Source organism: Tasmannia lanceolata, unplaced genomic scaffold (assembly GCF_043159265.1).
Source record: "Tasmannia lanceolata isolate RefF3 unplaced genomic scaffold, GAP_Taslan_0.1 ptg000002l, whole genome shotgun sequence".
In the NCBI taxonomy this organism is placed as follows: Eukaryota; Viridiplantae; Streptophyta; class Magnoliopsida; order Canellales; family Winteraceae; genus Tasmannia; species Tasmannia lanceolata.
The window spans coordinates 27,832,026-27,846,349 of record NW_027518679.1 but is presented as its reverse complement, the minus strand read 5'-3'; the positions used below and the strand labels follow the sequence as shown (position 1 = coordinate 27,846,349).

At 39.0% G+C, this 14,324-nt stretch overlaps 1 protein-coding gene and 1 long non-coding RNA gene across 2 annotated transcripts; both read right to left on the bottom strand.

Moving 5' to 3' along the window:
* Nucleotides 1–4,870: 4,870 nt before the first annotated feature.
* LOC143883445 (jacalin-related lectin 3-like) lies at nucleotides 4,871–7,665 on the bottom strand. The gene is made up of 4 exons (XM_077386798.1): nucleotides 7,578–7,665; nucleotides 6,353–6,459; nucleotides 6,031–6,216; nucleotides 4,871–5,407 (listed from the first exon to the last, which is right to left on the bottom strand). The coding sequence occupies exons 2-4, from the start codon at nucleotides 6,353–6,355 to the stop codon at nucleotides 5,105–5,107; spliced, it is 492 nt and encodes a 163-aa protein (XP_077242913.1). The 5' UTR covers nucleotides 6,356–6,459; nucleotides 7,578–7,665; the 3' UTR covers nucleotides 4,871–5,104.
* A 3,078-nt stretch (nucleotides 7,666–10,743) lies between these two features.
* On the bottom strand, nucleotides 10,744–12,266 carry LOC143883440 (uncharacterized). Its single transcript, XR_013252390.1, has 3 exons — nucleotides 12,170–12,266; nucleotides 11,850–12,056; nucleotides 10,744–11,262 (listed from the first exon to the last, which is right to left on the bottom strand). It is a non-coding gene; the product is annotated as an uncharacterized LOC143883440 (long non-coding RNA).
* Nucleotides 12,267–14,324: the final 2,058 nt, after the last annotated feature.

Sequence of the window (14,324 nt, the reverse complement as noted above, 5' to 3'; positions counted from 1 at the left end):
ACGCTTGTTTGGAGTGGGAATAATGTTTCGCGAGAATCTTGTTCTTTATGACTTTAATCAACAACTCCAAAAAAACAGTCCTAAAAATTGTCGCTCCACAAGATAAGGATTGATTCTTCGCCCTCTCCAACATCCTCACGTTTTCTCCTCTCCACGGCAGAGAGGGTGGCTTCCAGGATACCACTCTATCGTCATCATCCCCCTTTTCTCCAAATCTCTCCTCAGCATACAACCAAATCTCAGAGAGCATCCTTTCCCGAAGTCCCACAGCCTTCAGTTCCTCCATGTACAATGAAATACTGGCTGCATAAGAACTCTTTTTAATGAAAGGATCATCTTCTTGTTACAAGACAGTTGGTCACTTTGAATCGAAATATAAACATTCCTCTGGTGATCTGTAGCCCACCGGGGTCAACAACCATCTTATGCTTCTCAATTTGTTGAGAAAATCAGGTAATGACAGATCAGATTTTGCAGGCAAAACTCTTACACACCCGAGTACATTGCTCACAGTTAGAACTGCAGGTTTCTTGGGCAATTTGAGACTTTTGCCATACATTGCTCACAGTTAGAACTGAAGGTTTCTTAGGCAATTTGAGACTTTTGTCACAAAATGGCAGCCATCTGCAAAAGTTGCAATGGCACCCGACATTTTAAGTTCTTCCCTAGATACTGTTGCTGTAGAAGGCCTCCCTCAGCATTATCAATTTCACTGGCCTCTTTGGGAAATTTGATACATGGAGCCACAAACATCAATCCCTCAATATGATCAATTTCACCGAGGAGCCACAAACTTCAACCCCTATCAATTTTCACTTTGTTCTTTTGGAAATCAGTAACCACGAATCAATTGTTTGATGAGTTAAGAAACATAATTCTAAATTTGGAAGCACCCCAAAGAATAAGAATTGATTCTGACCTCTAGAATGAGAATCAAGAGAATGGTTAAAGAATACACCCTAAGTTACCTGTAAATGTTAGCAGAGAAACACTTTCCTCATATGTGTGTATATAAATTTGTAATTATTGGGTGAATCTCAAGCATTCTTAGTATTGTCAAAGAAGATCTCATGTGCAAATGACGAAGAAATGTAGATCGCTAATGGATGGAATGGAACCAAATAGGGCATTGAATGACAGATTGGTGAAGGGTGCAATGTTTTTATGTTCTGATCAGATCCTTTGGTTGCAGGTTGCTCTTTGATTCACTAGAAGGAGGAGGTGCCCCTCCAGATGGTGAAACCTGTAGTACACATTTCATCCTGCTACTGCAGAACTGGATGGCATGCTTTGGGCACTCAAACATGACACAACGTTGATATTTAGATAAGTTTACCGCAAAAGGCCGTGAAATGAATGAAATCATCATTGCCGCAAAAGGTTTCTTTTAAAAAAAAAATTAAATATAAATTTACTGGGTTACCCGCGGGTTGGGTAAGAGTACATGAAAAACCTACCCGTAGAATCGCGGGTATTTTTTACCTGTACCCGCGAGGGTTTCCCGTTTGCCGGGTCTAGGAAAAATACAGACCTTTTAAGTAGACCCCCTGACTTTTCACCCGATAGTTCAAAATTCATCAAAGACAACCCCTGACAATTTCTTCTCTCCCGTCCACCCCCGTCACGTAACAAGCATTATTGAAAGATGAGGGGGTGTCTTTGGTGAAGTCGATACCACGGGGTCAGAAGTGGAATTTGGCAATAGTTATGGGGGTGTAAATGTAATTATCCCTTATATTAATTTCTGTCCAGATTAGGGGTGTCAACGGATCCACTTCGGATCAGATTTACCTATGTCTTAGTCACGGTCCAAATCCCTTATCGGTCGGATTGGATTTGGATTGTTCTTCGAATCCTACTTCTTGTGTCCCGGTCACGATCCATGTCAAATCGGACCGTCCATCGGAGTGTCCTAATAGGTCCTACTTACAAAACAACAAAATATCTCAGCTTTTTTCATTTGAAATGAACTTCAAAACTTTCTCATTTCTGAAAAGAATTAGTCACTATATCTAATAACAACCCATGATTTTGATGAATAACAGGATTTTATTGTTGAAAAGAACCCCAATGTTCAAGGGTGAGTAATGATATAACTTTCTAGTAACTAATTCTTGTTGAGGCTGAGTGGCAATTTTACCGGAAGAAAAAATGATTGAGGAAAGGAAGAGAAAAAGATGTCTTCAAATGGGGGAAGTAGAAATTCGTAAGCTAACCAATATTTTGTTCATATTTATGAAAATACCCCTCCTTTAAGACTTAATATAAGAAATATTTGAGGGTATTTTAGTAAAAGAATTATGTATCGTGACTATTCATCGGATTTTTTTGCCATATCTTGATCACGATCCGAAATTTTTCGGATCTTACGAAGAGAATCCAAAATATGTCATGGATTCTTCTAATGGTGCCTAGATCCTGTCTATAAAGGTTCGGATTCGGACTATCCATTGGACCATCTGGGTCCATTGACACCCCTAGTCCGGATATAGAGTCCAACTGGGCTATACATAAAATTGAATAATCTAATCTAATCTAATCTAATCTAATAATATATATGTAAAACTGAATGTTGCAGGCTGGGGGTAATATATGTAAAGCTGAATATTGCATGCTGAGTTGCGCCACACGCCACCCCCTCTCTATCTGCGAGTATTCAAAAGTCACAAATTTCAAAAGCCACGACTTCTCTTAAGGCCACGTTTGGATACCTCATGCTTTGTATTTAGATTTGGATTTGAGTTTTGGATACAAAATACATCAATCATCCTCTTAAAACAAAGATAAAGGTAAGTTCTCTCTATCCAATACAGTAATGGTTGTAAAACAACTGGATTAACTTAGACGTGACCCCACTACATCATTTCACTAAATAGCAAAATCCGGGCTTTTATCAAAATACTCTTAAAACAAAGGAAAATGATATGGAGACCGAGAGTACCACCTAGCAGGGACCTGCAATGAGAACATGCCGTAAAACTCAACTCAACTAAGCCTTTGTCCCAAACTAGTTGGGGCGGCTAATGAATCCTTTAGGACCTGCAATGAGAACATGCCATGTGTTCAAAAAATTTACTTTTTATGATTTCTCTTAAATTAAGGGATGGCTCATGTCACCTGTGATGTTGTGGTGTGAAATTATATGTTTGGTCCCCTTTTAGGTCCTACTCTCGGTTTCCCTAGCATTACTTTAAAACAAATACAATAATCAAGAGTTCTATCTACAAAGTGCAAATGCTTTTAATCACCACAGTCGTATAAACAAGATGTATTGAATTTCGTTTTACCTTGAGGATGGAAATATCAAAGAGTGGTGTCAATATTCAAAGAATTCTTAAGCAATTAAAACTGTTTCCAAGAAGTGGGATAGGTGGGAATACCGAAACCCAGAGTGTGGTTTTTTTTATTATCAAAACTTATGCTTATCTTCATCTTATCTACGTCTTCAACATCACGAAGAAAATGCTTTTCTCATTAACCTTCCATAACACGACGATTAAGCATCTCTTTAGGCTTTCCAAAGGCCTATCTTGCAGATCAATTTAAGGAAAACGGGAGCCCAGATAAGGGACGTTCCATTTCCTCATGTTCGTAATATTTTTTCAAGAAATGCTCAAACTTTTATCATCTTTTTTTTTTCTCCTCTTTATGTTTGTTGAATTTTTTTCTCTTTTTCTTTGGCTCTAGAAGGGGTTTAAAATGGTTTGGTAAAGTTATTCTCTTTTCTTTCATTTTTAGTTGTGAGAATTGTTGGGAAAGTTGCCTTATTTCCCACCCACGGTGGATTTTGCTTGAGTGGGAAGGCAAGAGGCAAAAGAATAGAAACTATGCTTTACGTTTTTATGAAAATCTAGGTATAAAAGTAAGCTCTCTTTGACGAGAGTGGGCTGCGGCAAAACAAGAGAGTGCGAGTAGCTTGGGTGTGTCGGCTAACCAAGAGAGAGAGAGGTGTTACAATATTAGAATGATTTTAAATGTCCAAAACCAATTTTGGTAGACAAATTGCACCTAAAATGGGTTGCCCCCCAAAACTGACCCGTGATGTGAGGTCTTGAACCAGTTGAAAAAAATTCAAGAAAACCCACATCAAGTATATGAATAAGAGAGAGGAATTGGGTTGGGTCTGGTCCCTCCTTAGTGGAGGGCCCATATGTCTGGCCCAAATAGGTTAGAGATAAAACCTCTGTTTATCTCATAGTTATCTATACAAAAAAAGAAAAAAAGAAAGAAAAAGAAACGTGGGCATTTAGACAGAGAGAGTGGGAGAGAAATTTGAGAGAAGAGAAAAGGCACGTTGAAGCTAGACGAAAAGGGAAGAAATCCCAAAACTTCGCCGGAAGAACCAACGGTGAAATCCCGAAACTTCGCCGGAAGAATCAACGATTGTTCTTGCTCCGATTTCACCCAAATTTCAGTATGTTGTTCCTCGCGGCAAGGGCTGCAAAGTGAAGATCGCCGAGAAGCCATCTTTAGTGGGTACTTCAGAAAACCCACTTTTGGTGAGATCTATCCACTCTCTTTGACTATTGTTGAAATCCGTGTAATGTGTTCTATTATTTTGTGAGCCTCTAGTGGATCTAGAGAACTTTGCGTACCCATTATTATTAATAGGTGATAGTGGAAGGGTTTTCCACGTAAAATATGGTGTCTATTTCTATGATGTGGTTGCTTTATTTTTCCAGATTATATTACTTGTGATAGTATTTAATTTGATTCGCAGGAAGGGGAGAGCAGTTTTTTTCCCAATAGGCTGCACATCTAAACACGAAGGTGATGTGGAATCTTGAACCCAATAAAAAAATCAAGAAAACACACATCAAGCGTATGGATAAGAGGCAGAATTTGGTGGAGAGAGAGAGAGAGAGAGAGAGAGAGAGAGAGAGAGATTTTCATTAAATAAATAAAACAGCTCTTGACACCATAGTGTTCCCTCTGTTTCATACAACAAAAGAAGAAGAAAAGATAGGATAAACAGCTTACATTGGAAACACAAAGATGCGAAGGAAAGTAAAAAGTGGTGTTTGTTCATCTAACGCACCCCTGCTTCACTCATTTCAGTAACATCTGTTGCTTGTCTCCTGAATCGTTTTGCCACAACTAAAAACTACTCTTTCTTTGGCATGATGGGATTTGGAAGGCTACTCGAACCAACATTTCGATTGGCCTTTACAGAAAGACCAAAAGCATAGAGGTATGAGCTGGTGGATCGCCCATGAAATCCAGCAATAGATTTTTCACTCACTACAAAACGGAAAGGAGTGTCTTTACTAACGTCCACACCACCAAACGGTCCAAACTGCCTGTTTCTATTGGTACAAAACGTCAGTGTCTTTATGCCCTTAAAGCCACTTATAAGACCATAATGCCCGCTTACCAAAGTGAGATGCTCCTGATAATCAAGCTCCACCTAGAAAGGAGTCAAAAAAACAAAAAAAACAAGATTTCAATAGAACATGATTCTTTTTTAGCTCTGTTCGTTTTATATTGTGACAACAGGCTGGGCTGCAAACCGATTATTGGACTCAAAATTAAACGTACTTTTGAGTCCAATTAGGGCTCGCGATTACAATCTTAAACTAACAGTGCCTTAAGAAATAAAGAAACGGTATCCTTAAATTTAGAGCCCAGTAATCAGTTTTGGGCTCACAATCTGTTCTAAAAATTAAAAAGAAAGAGGGCCTTAGAATATTTTAACAGCTTCGTGATGTTCACAATTAATACGACAAACCAATTGAAGGATTATGAATGATGGTTGAAAGGAGTGTTTCAAAACATAGATGCGGGTCAAAACACGGCCAAAGCAAATCCTAATTGGCTAATGCGGTTGAGTACTGGAGAGTCAAAGGTGTTTTGATTGACTTTGTAGTGCAAAATCTGGAGTCGAACACGAACACGGTTAAGATAAAAATGGGTCAACTTTGTAGAGTTCAATATAAAGATGGTGCAGGGGAATTTTGAAACTATGGGTTGGTTCTCCATAAATTGGGTTTTAATATCATATGTACATATAGTTGTAGTAGTTTGTCTTACCATTTCAAAGTTGTCTCCCACTCCACCATGCCTAGCTGTCAGCCCTGTTTCCCCATTTCCCTGTTCATATGCGAACTGGATGGAGTTTATTGCACTTCCATGGGAGACGAAAATGATTCTAGGTTCAACAGAGTCTTCCCAATAGTCACCAGAAACCCCCCCTACCGGCCCAGCCCTGACCAATGTCTTCTCACATGTTTTTGCACAATAAGATGAAAAAAAAAGAGGAGTAAAACATAATAACCAGTATCAGATAGTGTTTCTTACTGTTTCTAGGACACAATGCACACCCGAAATAAAAGTTTCTACAGGAAACTCTCACCATTTTGGAAGAAAATCTCTGCCAAATTGCTTCAAAACCATGCACAAGTTGTAGATTCCAATGTGATGGTTGCCTAATAGTAATTAATCTGTGATGAATTGCTTTGACTAAACATAGAAAATAGAAGTAGAGACGTAATAGAGATCTGAGATGAACCATATATTCTACAAATGGCGAAGACACAAGTCTAATAGAAATATGAGATGAATTTACGTTCACAAATCATAGAAAAAGTCTGAGAACTAGAAGAAGATGAAACATGGAGACCTTTAAAACAAAAAGTAACAGGAAACAATAAAAGAATTTCTCAAGACGAGAATTTATATGGTGGCCGATTGTCAAACAACAAGGGCAGAGAGAAAGACCTCTTGCCCTTTGATTTTTGATCCAGGTCAAACTCCCTTTTTGACTTTCCCCTTGATCAAGAATCAAGGGGGTTGATATTTTCTCTCTCCGCCCTTTATATGTAAAGGGCGGCAACCATATAATTTCTCAAGACATGGAGACCACTCCCAATGGACTGTTCTAAGCCTCCAATTTGTAGGGACATTCCTTTCTTGACTGATAAAGGGCTTTTTCTTTTAATTTTCTCACCGTCCATTTAGTGGCCACAAATCGGAGGGTTACAATCATCCAAAGAGGGTAGCATCCATAACAAAGCTTACAAAATAAATAGTTTGGGTAGAAAAACCAACCCTAAAAGGACTGATGTTTCCCTTTTTCCACATTTCCACGGAACAGAAACAAGAGAAATTATATGATGCCCGACCGCGAAGTAGCGTCAAGGTGGTACTTCAAAAGTACCACCCTTGATATTTAATCCAACAGCAGCCTCTTAAAAAGTGGGCAGCTGTTGGATCAGATATCAAGGGCGGTACCTTTTTGACGGTACTTGACGGTCGGGCATCATATAAAAACTCCAGAAACAAAACCCATGATTGCAAATGAAGAAAATCAGAGGGCAAGGTTCGAAAAAAAAAAAAATCGGAAAAGGTTCGAGCACGCAAAAGTTTCGATGAAAAATACAGAAAATCTTTAAAAGGTACAAAACCCATTTTCCAACTTTTAAAACGGGTTTTCTCAACTTTTAAAACTGAACAGAAACAAAACCCATGACGATTGATGAAGAAAATCAGAGGGTTTGGTTCAAAAAATACAGAAAATAACACAGCGAATGGGCAAAAAAAAAAAGAAGAGAAAATAGGGTTTACAAAGGAGAACTTACCGGAATCGGAGTAGATACAAGGTAAGGAGGCTTTGCTGAGAGCCTTCGAGAGAGGAGGCAATTTGAGCGAGAGGGAGAGAGGTTTTAGAAGATGGAAATGTATCTTTCAGCCTTGTGCATCCCTCTGTAACGATGGGAAGCAACTTTTGGAAATGTCGCAGCTAAGGGTGTGTTATTTAACGCTTCTTTGGAGTGGGAATAATGTTTTGCGAGAATCTTGTTCTTTATGACTTTAATCAACAACTCTAAAAAAACAAACCTAATTGTCACTCCACAAGATAAGGATTGATTCTTCGCCCTCTCCAACATCCTCACGTTTTCTCCTCTCTCCATGGCAAAGAGGGTGGCTTCCGGGATACCACTCTATCATCATCATCCCCCTTATCTCCAAATCTCTCCTCAGCTCACACAACCAAATCTTAGAGAGCATCCTTTCCCCAAGTCCCACAGCCTTCAGTTCCTCCATGTACAATGAGATACTGGCTCCATAAGCACTTTGGGGACTTTGTGTTCAACCTAATAGCATCTATATCTGCCATGGAAGTGCAATAAACTCCATCCAGTTTGCTTATGTGATTGGAAATGCAAACTGTGATGACGGATAAGTATGGTGGAGATGGAGACTGCTTTGACACGGTAAAACAAACTATTACATCTCCACGCAGGATGAGACTTATGCATTACTTTGAATATTATTTATTCCATTTTTTGATTAAAATATTCCCAATTAAACACGAATTTAATGAGTAATACATGTTTCTGTTGTCCTATTTAGAAATACCCAATCTCTTCTGAAATTTTATTCACAGAAATAGTTACTTTTTCCATTCCTTGCTGAGATCCCATCTCTTCCTCTATGTCCCTTGGCAATGAACAGGTTCCTGATGGTCAGAATAATGGAGCCGAAGCGACACAAGGGGACATCGAAGGTTCTTGAAGAACATAAGAAGATATTTACAAATTGATGTATTCCAATTATTGTTTTGATTGAGAGAGAGAGAGAAAGGGAGAAGAGAAAAAGTTCTAATCTTGTGCTCATGACATAGTTGAAACGTATCATTTTTGTTTTTCATTTACAATTAATAAATATAGCAACAAATTTCTCCAGAACATGGATTGTTTCCAACAGTATACGGAATTGAAAGTGCCATACACCACCAAGGTCAAAGCTTCCAACCAGTTATTGCAAGAAAGGACCACGTTATGGGTCCTACAAAATGAGAATCTACTAGTGTCCCAAGAACGAATGTAGCAAAATGCAGACCATCATCTTACCGTATCCCCTAGGTTTTATGGTCCTTTCAGGTTATTAAAAAAGTCAGCTAGGTTGCATACAAGCTCGATTTACCGTCCTCTTCACTTATGCACCCAATGTTTCATGTCTCCAACTTGAAACTAAAGTTGGGATCACATATTCAATTAATCCATGATCTACCGCTTAGTCCAGGATTATGGAGTTGTCTAACCCATGCCACATGCCTCACTCAATTGTCAGATGGTAGACCAAGGTAACCGCTCCATCACAGAAGTTTTGATTCATTTAGAAGGGGTGGACAGAGATGATGCGACCTTGGGTTAATTTGATGATTTCATGGCCAAATTTCCAAGTATATACCTTGACATTATTGATCATTTGTCGATTCAAAAAATCATTCCATCTTAATTGAAAGAGAAAAGTGTTCCTGCGCACGTGCGGGGAGCTCCCTGCGCATAAGTGGCCTAAAAAGCTACTGATTGGTTTGTATGGCAGGTCCACCTGTTATTTGCATGTAATCCTTTTCAACAAAATCTTTTTTTGTTTTGTGTGTCTGATTCAAGATTCTCTTGGTTTCGACTGCTAAACAACTTTTTGAATATTATGTAATAAATACATAAAATACTGGATCTTACGAGCGATTTCAACAAACAACATGTAGATGTAAAAAAGTAAGAGTGTGCTTTTCGTCTGACTGAAGATTTTGCATTTTAACAAAAGAATTTATAGAATGGATTTTTCATTTTGTTTATCATAAACTTTGTCAACATTCTCAACGTGAACCTTGCGGACAAAGTTCCTCTTCAAGGGCAAAGGAGTGATACATGCTTATCTTTTAAATTTAGTTGGTTAGGGGTTGGGATGGGATGAGTCAACAACCATCCTAATAAAGAAAGAAATCTAGTTGGATGCTAATTCAGTTAGTTTGGGGATGAGTTACGGGTCATTATAGGAGTTATTACATATTATTATAGGAGTTATTGTTTAAGAGTCCTATTTGCTTAGTTCTCTCTCTCTCTCTCTCTCTCTCTCTCTCTCTCTCTCTCTCTCTCTCTCTCTCTCTCTCTCTCTCTCTCTCTGTGTGGGGGGGGGTGGGGGGTGGGGGGATTCCAGCGTACAATTCACAGCATAAAGTTGTGGTGATGTATTGCATACAATCACATTTGAGTAACTTTGAATGTTCAAAACACTTGCATTTTTGGTAGACAAAAATCAACAGAACCCACATCAAGTTTAATTTTCTTATCCCCCTTTGTATTTTTATAAAGGGAGATTTTCTTTTTTAATTTTATTACCTTCCTCTATTGTAATGGGTTAGAGGCAAGCTTTTATGTCCTTCTCTTTTCTTTTTTTTTGAAATGGCAATAATTATATATAGCAAATTTAGGAGGCCGAGATGGACCACCCATATCTACAATAGGAAGCAAGAAAGAAACAGGAATGAAGAAAAAACAAAATACAGAGAAAACCCCTTTTCAGGGAGGAAGGTGGTCAAACCACAGAATAGAACCACCAGAGACACCACGCTTAGCTAGCGCATCCGCCTTATCATTTGCCGATCTTCTAACATGTTGAAAGCCGATAGTGGACCCCGCAGTTAAGTCCTCAATCTCATAAAAAATGGAAAGAAATCTCCACGGAGGAGCCACGGTTTTATGTCCTTCTCTTGTAATTATAATTTTCATATTAATAAAAATTAAGGTGCCGCACCCGGGTTCCTAGATAAATATATTCCTTGTTAAAAAAAGTATACGAATAAAAGATGAGAGAGAGAGAGAGAGTGCAATTAGGTTGCACATCTAAACCCGAAGTTGATGTGGAATCTTGAACCCAATGAAAAAAATCAAGAAAACCCACATCAAGCAAATGGATAAGATGCAGAATTTAGAGAGAGCGAGAGAGGGAAATTCATTAAAGAAAACAGCTCTTGACACCATAGTGTTCCCTCTGTTTCATCCGACAAAACAAAAAGAAAATATATAGGGTAAACAGCTTACATTGGAAACACAAAATAGATGCAAGGGAAAGTAAAAAGTGGTGTCTGTTCATCTAACGCACCCCTGCTTAACTCATTTCAATAACATCTGTTGCTCGTCTCCTGAATTGTTTTGCCGCAACTGAAAACGGCTCCTCATCCTTTGGTATGATGGGATTTGGAAGGCGACTCGAACCAACATTTCGATTGGGCTTTACAAAAATACCCAAAGAAACGAGGTATGAGCAGTAGGATCGCCCATGAAATCCAGCAATAGATTTTTCACTCACTACAAAACGGAAAGGAGTGTCTTCACTAACGTCCTCACCACCAAAGGGTCCAAACTGCCTGTTTCTATTGGTACAAAACGTCAGTGTCTTTATGCCTTTATAGCCACTTATAAGACCATAATGCCCGCTTACCAAAGTGAGATGCTCCTGATCATCAAGTTCCACCTAAAAAGGCGTCAAAAGAAAAAAACAAAAAAAAAAAAGATTTCAATAGAACATGATTCTTGTTTGGGACCTGTTCATTTTAGATTGTAACAACAGACTGGGCTGCAAGCCGATTATTGGACTCAAAATTAGGGCTCGCGATTACAATCTTAAACGAACAGTACCTTAAGAAATAAAGAAATGGTTTCCTTAAATTTGAAGACTAGTAATCAGTTTTGGGCTGACAATCTGTTCTAAAAATTTAAAACAAAGAGGGCCTTACAATATATTTCAGAGCTTCGTAATGATCACAATTAATACTTCAAACCAATGCAAGGATTCTGAATGATGGTTGAAAGACGTGTTTCAAAACATAGTTGTGGGTCAAAACACGGCCAAAGCAAATCCTAATTGGTTAATGCAGTTGAGTACTGGGGAGTCGAACATGAACACGGTCAAGATAAAAATGGGTCAACTTTGTAGAGCTCAATATAAAGATGGTGCAGGGGAGTTTTAAAAATATGGGTGAAGGATTCTAAAAACATGTTGTCTGCCAAAAATTGGGTTTTAATATCATATGTTCATATTGTTGTAATAGTTTGTTTTACCATGTCAAAGTTGTCCCCCACTCCAGCATGCGTATTAGTGAGCCCTATTTCGCCATTTCCCTGTTCATAAGCGAATTGGATGGAGTTTATTGCACTTCCATGGGAGACGAAAATGATTCTAGGTTCAACAGAGTCTTCCCAACAGTCACCATGATACCCCCCTACCGGCCCAACCTTGACCAATGTCTTCTCACAAGTTTTTGCACTCTAAGAAGAAAAAAGAAAAAGTAAAAACATAATAGCAAGTATCAGATAGTGTTTCTTACGATTTCTAGGACACAAAGCACACCCGAGATAAAAGTTTCTAAGGAAAATCTCACCATTTTGGAAGAAAAGCCCAGTCAAATTGCTTCAAAACCATGCACAAATTGTAGAGTCCAATGTGATGGTTGCCTAATAGTAATCTGTGATGAACAAATCGGTCAAAGCTTCTATATTCGGTCTCCCATTTTTAAATTCTCGCATGTGATAAACAAATCGAATAAAAATTAGCAAACATGGCCTAAGTTCAAACAAAAGCTCTTCATTTGAACTAAAAAATCACATCTATTTTCAAATAAACAAACAGTAGCCATACAATAACACAACTAAAAAGAGATTAAATTAACAAGAGAGGCTAACAGATAAAGAATCCATGCTAGGTTATACAAATTATTTAGAATGTGAATCACAATATTAAATTCATGAAGAAGTTAACAGTAACAAAATATTTTGGCCCTACGTATATGAAATTACATTAAATTTTTTTGGTAGAATTATAAAAATATGAAAAATTTAGTGGAAAAATAAAAAATTAAATAAGAAATAAATCTTCTCCTATGACAAAGACAGGCTTCGTACTTAAGGATTATTTCCTTCCTTGATCCATGACTTCCTCGTACATCTTGTTATTGAACCCAGTCAGATTTTCTAACGGTGAATTTAATACAATTTTATATTTATAAATTCCAGGGCAAGACTTTTGGACTTCCCAACCCTAATAGTGACGTCTCTTCCACTTCCCCTCTGTATTCCACTTTTATATTACTCTCTCTCTCTCTCTCTCTCTCTCTCTCTTCCCTTCTAAAATTGGTTTTTTTACCTTTTGTGTTTTTTGTACCACTTCCTCTCCTAGATGTTTTGTACTCCAGGGTTTAAAGAGAGATAATGCTCTGGTGGTGGAGAGAGAGCGAGAAGGAAGATGGGAAGAGGGAGACCGACAAGTTTCTCCCAAAAAGGATTTGTTGGGGTTCCATGCAAAAGCAAATAGCCCACATCGGAAAAGTGATGGGGATAGGGCTGGGTTATACGGGAATGGGTACTCTCCCTCTAACAGCTAGCTTTTAGGGGTGAGTTCTACCCGATTAGATTCCCTACAAATGGTATCAGAGCTGCGGCGTGGTAACTCCCAGAAAGATCTCGGTAACCCCGGTGTGTGCTTCCGAGGACGGTGGAATCCCCTCGGAGAAGATCTCGTAAGTCCCACATTGCCGCCGCGTGGAGATGCGAGATGGTCCACATTGCTTCCGTGTGGAGGGGGAGATTGTTGGGGTTCCACGCAAAAGCAAATAGTCCCACATCGAAAAAGTGATGGGGATGTGGCTGGGTTATAAGGAATGGGCACCGTCCCTCTAACAGCTAGCTTTTACGGGGAGTTCTACCCGATTAGATTCCCTACAAATGGTATCAGAGCACTTGTTGAGAAAATCCGCTGGGCAAATCCAATCCGATCGTCCACAAATTAAACGGAAAAGTAAAATAAACAAATCAAGGCACACGACGAACACCAAGATTTTACGTGGTTCGGCCAAGCCTACTCCACGGGCGAGAAACACAATCTTCCACTATGAGAAAAACAATATACAAGGATTACAATGGATTTAACCCAAACCGAAAACCCGCAACCCCTTCCTTGCTTCCCAAACCCAAGACCGCACAAGAGTATCCCAAGAGAAACCCACAAGAGAAAACCCAAGAGATAAACCCGAGAAGAAAACCCAGAAGAAAAAACCCTCCCTCTCTCTCTCTCTCTCTCTCTCTCTCTCTCTCTCTCCCCCCCCCCCCCCCTTGAGGCAACCGACACACCCCAAGAACCTCTCACCACAACCATTGCCGATTCCACAAGAGAAGCCGAGAGTCCTTTTTATACCTCAGGGTTTCTAAAAACCCACTTTCCCAATTGGTCTTCACCGACATCTCACCATCTGTGAAATACTTCAACTTTCCCAACAATCTCCACTTTGGCTTATTTCCTAGTCACCTAAAGATTTTCTGTTGATATCGTCACCGGTCCGCTATTACCGCAAACCATCATTGGCCTTCTGAAGTACCAGCTACACACCCTCGAATCACCTCAAATCAACTTAGTTGTGTGATTTATTTTGCACAAAATGAAAGTGAAGTGATCTTCACTAAACTTATCCCTATGGTATACGTAGCTGCAACCTATAAGAGTAAAGGATGAGTTATTAGGACTCTTAATGGTATCTATAGCTG